Genomic DNA, 8520 nt, shown 5'->3' on the forward strand with positions numbered 1-8520 from the left:
CAGGTGCATGGGCTTCTCATTGCGGTGGCTTCTCTTGTTGCAGAGCACAGGCTCTAGGCATGGCCTTCAGTAGTTGTGGCACACATGCTCAATAGTTGTGGCTCACGGGCTCTGGAGCACAGGCTCAGTAGTTGTGGAGTACAGGCTTAGCTGCTCTGAAGCATGTGGAATCTTCCCACACCAGGGATCAAACTCACATCCCCGACGTTGGCAGATGGATTCTTAACCACTGGGCTACCAGGGAAGCCCCTGACCTGGCATTTAGAGTTTGCAGAAAACCTATACAGCCATACTACTCATAACTACCCTGTGAGGTATATAGGGCAATGATTATAATCCCATTTCATAGATGAGGACACTGAGGCTCAGAGAGGTAAAACAACTTGCCCAAGGTCACAGGATTCATCTTGAAATGTCAAGTCCAAGGACCTTCTCTGAGAGGGCAGAAATCTTTTTATTATAGCATGTTGAGCCACAAAGAATTCAGGTTTATCTATCCAGTTTTACCATTTTGTATGGTGTTCTGTGGTAAGTATTTTTGTAAAATAAAGAAAAAAAAAACAATAATAAACCAAGGACAATCAATGCTTATTAAACTCTAAAATATTATTTTCTACTAGGCTAAGTAAGGATTGTTCCTTAATTACAAATTGATTATATTACTGCAGCTTTCCCTTTCTGCAGCCAAAATATCCTTTTTCTTCCCTAAATGCCCTTTTTCCTGTGTCCTGTAAAGTGAGATAAAAATATAAGGATCCAGCATCTATAGCACCTTTTGATGGTGGTGTTTCTGGCTGTTAGAAATATTTCACTAAAAACTAATATGTCTATTTCAGAATAGCTAATTTAAATTTATGGTTAAACTACAAGTTCTACATTCCACAAATGGAAAATTAATGTTGAAACTAGTTTTTAATGCTTTATATACATTTATCCCTTCAAGACTCAGTCCCAACGCATATGCAGTTTTTAATGTGATTCACATCTCTGGTTTCATTTGCTATCTTTCTCCATATCTCCATTAGGTCTTTGCAGTAAGTTTTTTACATGTGACTTCTAAAGTTTTATATTACTAAGCTCTGGAAAATATGAATTTTTATGTTGGTTTGGAAAATTCATGAATTGAAACTTTATTAACTTAAAGTTTAATTCAGAATGATTTGTTGGCTTGCTTCAAATATTAATCACTACAAAAAGAAAAATCACTGGACTATGGAAGGAAGAAATGATAATTAAACTGGACCTGGAGGCTCATAAAAATGAGGGCATTAGTGGTATCAAACTTTTTACTTAAAAAACAAACAAACAGAAAACCCTCCAAATTCATTAAGCAGCCTTCTTCGGTCAAGTATAAATATCATCTCCCACATCTCAGCTGTATGTACTCTCTTTAGACACTAACATACATATCTATATATTTTAAATATCTAAAGTACTGAACAGAGAAGGCAATGGCACCCCACTCCAGTACTTTTGCCTGGAAAATCCCATGGACAGAGGAGCCTGGTAGGCTGCAGTCCATGGGGTCACTAGAGTCAGACACGACTGAGTGACTTGACTTTCACTTTTCACTTTCATGCATTGGAGAAGGAAATGGCAACCCACTCCAGTATTCTTGTCTGGAGAATCCCAGGGACAAGGGAGCCTGGTGGGCTGCCGTCTATGGGGTCGCGCAGAGTCAGACACGACTGAAGCGACTTAGCAGCAGCAGCAGCAGGCCTCCAGCTGCTGAAGAAAGAAATCCTTTCAGAGTCTCAGGGTTGGCCAGGGGCTCAGGAAAGGTGACTGGGGCCTCAGAAGACATCCGAGCGGAGCGGGAGAGGCTTTTCCAGGCCACTGATGAGGAGCTCAGGCTCTTGGGACAGTACAGAGGAACCGGGCATCACTGAGGTCTCTGTGCTACCCATGGTAACCTCCCTTTCCTCCTGCCGAAGGTGCTGGAGAATTTCCTGTGACAAGGAGAAGCTGCTTCCCTCTGCAGGTTCTGGAATGAGGAGGGGAATGTGTAGGGGGGTGAAGGCCTCACACACACCCACTCCAGCACACCCAGAGGACTTGCTGGGGGTCTCCTCCAACCCTCCTTCTGCCACCTCCTCCCCACCCCTAGCCATTGGGACTGGAGTTTCATGAAATCCTAGAGCCAGCAGTGGTTTTAGAGACAAGAGAATTCTACCCTCCTACTTTTAGAGATGATACATTAGAGATGAAAGGGACAGAGACCTGCCTAAGGTCACAGAGCAAGGGAGTGACACTGCTGAGGCTGCAGTCCTGGTGTCTTGGTGGGTGGCTGGGGGCTATCTGCTTCCTCTGGCACTCTAGATGAAGGAAGAGACCCCTGGAGCCACCTCTTCATGCTCCACCCAGGACCCATAGCCAAAGACCTCAGAAAGTCATTGGGTGTCCCATGGTGGGGAGAGAGGACCTTCTTCAAGGGAGACAGGGGCAGGGCTTGAATGCCCTGACCACTCAGGAAGGCTGAGGACTGTCCTATCTCCTGCTGACCCCCTGGGAGGCCCTTGAGGCCCCCAACCCTTCCTGTCCTTCAGCTTGTCACCCCCTTACCCTGGTAGACAATGAGGCGGCAGTTGTTCTGAGACTCAGGGGCATTTGCCAGGATGTCTTCAAGTGTCCGGCAGAAGAGTTTGGCTTGTTCCAGCCGATCTTCCCGGCTAAAGCCAGCTCGGCCATCCTGTGACATGGCAAACAGGGTCTGCAAGGGGGTGGCATATTCCAGGACACAGACGCCTGCCTGGAGGAGGTAAAAGGAAGATAAGACTCAGCCAGAGGCCAGGCAGACAGACTCTGGACTCCACTGCTCAATCTGTAGGGGTGGAGTCTGGGAGGTGGCCACCGGATGGGGTCGATGACCTTTGCCTGTGAACCCCACTCCTAAAATCACAGCCAGGGACTGCATTAAATTTACCCTTCCCAGATCCTTCGTCTAGGCTGTCAACTACTTCAGCTGGATGTCAAGTCTGGGGACTGGACTCTGGGTTCAACTCTGCTTGGGTTCCCCACAGCCTACATGAAATCCTTCAGACATTCTCTCGATCTTCATCTGGGCAGCTTTATGTTCCAGAGCATGGTATACTCAGGGTGAAATCGTCCACTTCTGCCCTGGTTCTCTGAGTCTCAGTGTCCTCTTCTACAAAGCAGGGGTCATAACAGTCCCTACACCACAGAGTGGTGGTGAGGATTCCATGAGGTGGTCAGATGAAGCACCTGGAAGAGCATCTGGCTTGTAATAAGTGCTCAATAAATGTTACTAGGAATTCCATGGTGGTCCAGTGGTGAGGACTCCATGCTAGGGTTCAATCCTTGGTCAGAAAACTAATATCTCGCAAGCCTCACGATACGGTCATAAATAAATAAATAAATAAATGTTACTTAATCATCATCACTCAGAACCTAATTTTGCCCAGCCCTGGGACCAATCAGAGAAACTGAGGCACAGAGAAGGGCAGTGAATTTTCATCACGGCTTGGCCAGGGCTCGGAGTTCTGAGTCTCTAGGCCTGACCCCTTCCCAGTGCCACCTGCTTCCCTGCACACGCACCCGCTGCCCATTTTCCAGAAGCTCATAGATGCTGTTGGTGTAAACCCGGCCCTTGATGCCAGCACGGTCGGCACTCTGCTGGGGCAGCTCATGTAGGAAGCGAATGTTGGGGTCAGCCACGTTCAGGTCGTCAGGCACCCCACAGTCCAATGGGAAGAGGATGTGCAGCCGGTGGCTCCCTGCACCCTGTAGCGTGTTGTTGTGGAACTGATTGTAAATTTGGATCCGGGCCGGGAACCCTAGGGTGGAGAGGTCCAAGAAGTCATTTCCACCAACTCTGTCTCCCAACAAACTCAGGACAGAGATGCAGGCCCTTGCTGCCCTCACTGTGTGGGTGCAAGAGCCCTGGGGGGCCAGCCCACAGGCATTGCCTGGGGGGCCAGGAGAGGCAGAGCATTAGGCAATAATGTTTCACCTACTCCCACCACCCCTTTCTCCCCCTCACTTGACCTTTGTCCAGATTTCTGTTAGCCCCATTCTTTCCCACTACAGCTTTCAGAGCTCTGAAAGGCAGGCAGATCCCTGGGAGTTGCCATGCCCAGCAACCCCAGGTGCACTGAACTAGACCTCTAGCTGAAGCCCTGCTGTCTAGCAAAGGCAGCCATGAGATGGGGGAGAACCACAGCCCTGGCCAGCAAGTTAGAAGAATGAGATGCGATTTGTAAGTTTCCAGTGGGGTAGTCAAGGGTCCAGGGTCTGGACAGGCCTGTGTTCGAATCCTGCTTCCTCCTATAGCTAAGGTGTGTGACTTTGGACAAGTCACTTTATCTCTCAGAACATCTCTGATGTTCTTAACTCTAAAACAAGGGTGATGATTATCCTGTCCTCACAGAAGTGAAAGTGAAAGTCGCTCAGTCGTGTCCTATTCTTTGCCACCCCATGGACTATAGAGTCCATGGAATTCTGTAGGCCAGAATACTGGAGTGGGTAGCCTTTCCCTTCTCCAGGGGATGTGAATTAAAAGAGAAACTGTAAATGAAGGGCATACAGCTTGCAGAAAATATTTATTGAAAGAATTCATGGGTGACTTGGGACAAGTCCCTTAATGGATCTAAGCCCCGAATTTCTTCCTGCAAACCAGGCATAATAGTAATAGCCTTCAAGCCTATAAGATCGCTTTTGGAATCATATGGTTTGTTAGACTGAAAATGCTTTGAAGGAAGCTCAAATCTGTGTTCCGTGATGACCTCGACGGGTAGAATGGGGGTGGCGTGGGAGGGAGGCCCAAGAGGGAGGGGATATATGTATACACATAGCTGATTTAATTCATTGTACAGCAGACACTAACAACATTGTAAAGCAACTATACTCCCAACAGCAATAAATAAATAAAGTTTTGGAAAAATAAATAGCAACTGAGAACTCTTGGGGAAAGAAAAAGAAAATGCTTTGAAAAATATAGTGACTTCTGGAAACAAGGTTGCGTATCTTACTGTCTGTCTTGTAGATCTAGAAATGGGGGCATAGAGGACGGCCCACCTGGCAGGATCAGCCTCAGGTATCCAATATAATATGACCAGGCCAGCCCATGAGCCACGTTGAAGTTCCTTTTTTCACAGATTGCAGAGACCTCTGCTGGGGCCAGGCCCTGTGGACAGCAGGGTGGGGCCTGAGGACCTCCATGAAGGATAACGAGAGTGCTCCTCCCCCAAGATTTCCCAACCTCCTGCCAGTTGGCTCCCTTCTCTGCCATTGCTGAACCCAGACCATTCTAGGCTCTAGTCCAAGGGTCAGCTTCTAAACTGATCCCATTCCCAGTACTGAGCTCAGAGCAGGTCACAATAGCCGCACCTCCACCCAACCAGATCCTCCACCTCCCTGTATGTGATACCTGGAGTCCCAGGAGGATGTTAAGTGCCTGTGAGAGGCCCAGGAGAGCAAGCATCCAAGTGAAGGGCAGGTCAGCCATGTTTGGGAGGGAGCAGTAGAAATAGCAGGACAGCAGCAGCAGGGCCCCGCAGCGCATGGAGGAGCACAGGCAGGCCCGCACAGCCCTCCAGTAGCTGCCGTGGTACCTGCAGGTGACATGCAAGTTCCAGACTCCAGCCCAGCTCAACCAGAGAGGGGCAGGAGGTACTTCAGGGAGTCACCTGGAGTGGACGTGGCACAGCTCCTCGGCCAGACTGCAGATTCCCTTGATCAGCAGTCCCATCTGCTGGGAGGCCAGGTGGAGCACCAACCACTTGAGAGTGTAGTCCGGTGGCTCCCCCAGGCCCCAAAGGGCCACCAGACAGGCACTTAGCAGGACCAAGGCTGCCTTTTGGGCCCTAAGACCCCTGGGCTGTGGGATGGATGGATGCAGGCTGGAGTGAGGCATCTGTGGGTACCAAGAAATCCATGGTTGTTCTCCCCTCACTCTCCTACAGTTACAGGACTGAGGCCCTGAGTGGGCATATCCCCCAGCTCTCCAGTTCCCTGGTGCCCAGCCATACCCAGAAAATGCTCCTGGAGACACCTCTAGGGGACAGGTTGGGCATACAGCATCCCAGAGCTCCAACCCCAAAAGATTTGTTGCAAACAGAGTAGGTGGAGAAAGAAATGCATGCACACATGCGTTGGAGCAAACTCGGGGAAACAGTGAAGGACAAGGAAGCCTGGCGTGCCGTAGTCCATGGGGATGCAAAAAATCGGACATGACTTAGCAACTGAACAACACATACACACCTCACCCAACCCCAGTGAGACCACAAGTGTGGTGAAGAAAGAAGACAGCGACTACCCCAGACCCAGACCTGAAAGTGTCCTGTGAGGTACCACTCAGCAGGGGACCAGGGCTTCCCTCTCCCCACAGTCCACCCCAGGGAGGACCTTAGGCAGCAAAGCTGTAAACCACAGTCCAGAGGGTGGAGGCACCCACCTCTGCCACCTCTGTAGGGTCCTCAGCCTTAGAGCTCTGGCTGGCCGGCTCCTGATCTTACCTTCTACCTCTCAGACTGCAGGTTGTTTCTGGAAGATCACAGGAAGAGAAGGCCCAGCACAGGGGCTCCCAGCAACCAAGGGTGGCCTCTCAGGGTAGAGCCTGAAAAATGAAAGGTTAAAAACAACTGCTGCTTTCTCCACAGCACTCCAGCGCTGGCATCTCACCAGACCACAGCCTCACTGTGCTTGCTGAGGAGGTTATTTCCTGCCTCCCAGGGCATTCTGGTCAGCCACGCCTGCCTTGGGGTGAGGGAGAAAGCATGAGAAGGCCCCTGTTCCATTGTCCACCCCTCAAATCGAGGGTGTTCAGAAACCCTCTCACACTCTTCACAGCCACAGCCCTGAACACCAGCTGTCCCTCAAGCCCCCCAGTCAAACACACTCTACCAACACCCTCGTGAGACTCACACACCCAGCCAAGCATACACACTGCACCATGGTGCCCTGCCTGGTGGTTTTATTCTGATTTGCAAATGCAGATCCTCTTTTTCTGAAGACTGTGACATCAGACTAGAGGCGGGGAAAATGAAGAGTTATTTCCTGTAACAATAGCCTTCTAGTAAAAACACTTAGTGGGAGCCAAAGGGCTGCTGAAGTGTGGGGTTTTGGCTCTCTATAGGAAGTATTATAGCAACACTTGTGACTTCCCAGAGAGAACCTGGTGCTTCCAGCTAAAAAGGCAGTTGAGTGGATAATGATAGTAATAACGATAGTAATAATGATAATAATAATGATAATGCTGCTAAGTCGCTTCAGTCGTGTCCAACTCTGTGTGACCCCGTAGACGGCAGCCCACCAGGCTCCCCGTCCCTGGGATTCTCCAGGCAAGAACACTGGAGTGGGTTGCTATTTCCTTCTCCAATGCATGAAAGTGAAAAGTGAAAGGGAAGTCGCTCAGTCATGTCCAACTCTTCGCGACCCCATGGACTGCAGCCTATCAGGCTCTTCCGTCCATGGGATTTTCCAGGCAAGAGTTCTGGAGTGGGGTGCCATCGCCTAATAATTAAGTGCTTACTGTGCTCCAGACATTATGCCAAGTGTTACATATATTGTTTCACTTAGTCCACTCAGCCACCCTATCAAGAAGGTATAATACTATCTCATGTTCTAATGAGGTGGATGAAACTGGAGCCTATTATACAGAGTGAAGTAAGCCAGAAGGAAAAACATAAATACAGTATACTAACGCATATATATGGAATTTAGAAAGATGGTAACAATAACCCGGTGTACGAGACAGCAAAAGAGACACTGATGTATAGAACAGTCTTATGGACTCTGTGGGAGAGGGAGAGGGTGGAAAGATTTGGGAGAATGACATTGAAACATGTAAAATATCATGTAAGAAACGAGTTGCCAATCCAGGTTCGATGCACGATACTGGATGCTTGGGGCTAGTGCACTGGGACGACCCAGAGGGATGGTATGGAGAGGGAGGAGGGAGGAGGGTTCAGGATGGGGAACACATGTATACCTGTGGTGGATTCATTTTGATACTTGGCAAAACTAATACAATTATGTAAAGTTTAAAAATAAAATAAAATTAAAAAAAAATACTATCTCATGGACAATCTGAGCTTCAGTGAGGTGAATTAACTTGCCCCTGTCCCCGCCGCTAGTAAAGGAGGGAGTGGGGACATGAATCAGGTGGGTGACTTCAAAACCCAGCTGGCTCTGTGCTTTGATTCCCCAGAAAGGGGTGGAAGGACCAGGGTCAGATTTCATGCTTGCGTTTTTCCGGAGGGTGGAGAGTGCTTCTGGCCATTTTCTGGCACACCAGTAAGCTGATCAGATTCGAGAAGAGGGCAGGCACAGGAGTGGGATTGGGACAGAAGCCACAGAGCAGAAGCGGTCCATATATTTCCAGGCCAGAGGGTACTTGCCTAGACCCTTCCCCACATCCCAACCAGACACAAGAAGACACACCATGTTCATAGATGCCACTGGCCTCTTGAGAGCAAGGAGGCTCCCAGAAAACTCTCATTTTTAAAAATAATTTTCCAAGAATGGAGAAAATTCTCTGCACTTTCTCTCCCCTACAAAGGC

The 8520-nt window shown here is 49.0% G+C and overlaps 1 protein-coding gene across 4 annotated transcripts; it reads right to left on the minus strand.

Moving 5' to 3' along the window:
• Positions 1-435: 435 nt before the first annotated feature.
• TMEM173 (transmembrane protein 173) lies at positions 436-6959 on the minus strand. 4 transcript variants are annotated; one of them, XM_010850331.1, is made up of 8 exons: positions 6887-6959; positions 6474-6574; positions 5646-5872; positions 5387-5570; positions 5035-5143; positions 3556-3794; positions 2563-2749; positions 436-1984 (listed from the first exon to the last, which is right to left on the minus strand). In XM_010850331.1, exons 3-8 carry the CDS (start codon positions 5870-5872, stop codon positions 1794-1796), a joined length of 1137 nt encoding a protein of 378 aa, XP_010848633.1. In that variant the 5' UTR covers positions 6474-6574; positions 6887-6959; the 3' UTR covers positions 436-1793. The 4 variants fall into 4 exon arrangements, with proteins under 4 accessions (XP_010848633.1, XP_010848634.1, XP_010848632.1 ...); XM_010850332.1 differs by having other exon boundaries at positions 6883-6956; XM_010850330.1 differs by having other exon boundaries at positions 6474-6934.
• Between the last annotated feature and the right edge of the window lie 1561 nt (positions 6960-8520).

This window comes from Bison bison, unplaced genomic scaffold (assembly GCF_000754665.1).
Source record: "Bison bison bison isolate TAMUID 2011002044 unplaced genomic scaffold, Bison_UMD1.0 scf7180017864291, whole genome shotgun sequence".
NCBI classification, from domain to species: Eukaryota; Metazoa; Chordata; class Mammalia; order Artiodactyla; family Bovidae; genus Bison; species Bison bison.

Excerpts from the sequence above, each read along its gene's own strand:
- TMEM173 (XM_010850331.1), bottom strand. The coding sequence starts at position 5,872 with ATGCCTCACTCCAGCCTGCATCCATCCATCCCACAGCCCAGGGGTCTT. Across the intron at positions 5,144-5,386 it reads ACATCCTCCTGGGACTCCAG|GGCCTGGCCCCAGCAGAGGT; the intron begins GTATCACATACA and ends TGCTGTCCACAG. Across the intron at positions 3,795-5,034 it reads CCTGAGGCTGATCCTGCCAG|GGTTCCCGGCCCGGATCCAA; the intron begins GTGGGCCGTCCT and ends TCTCCACCCTAG.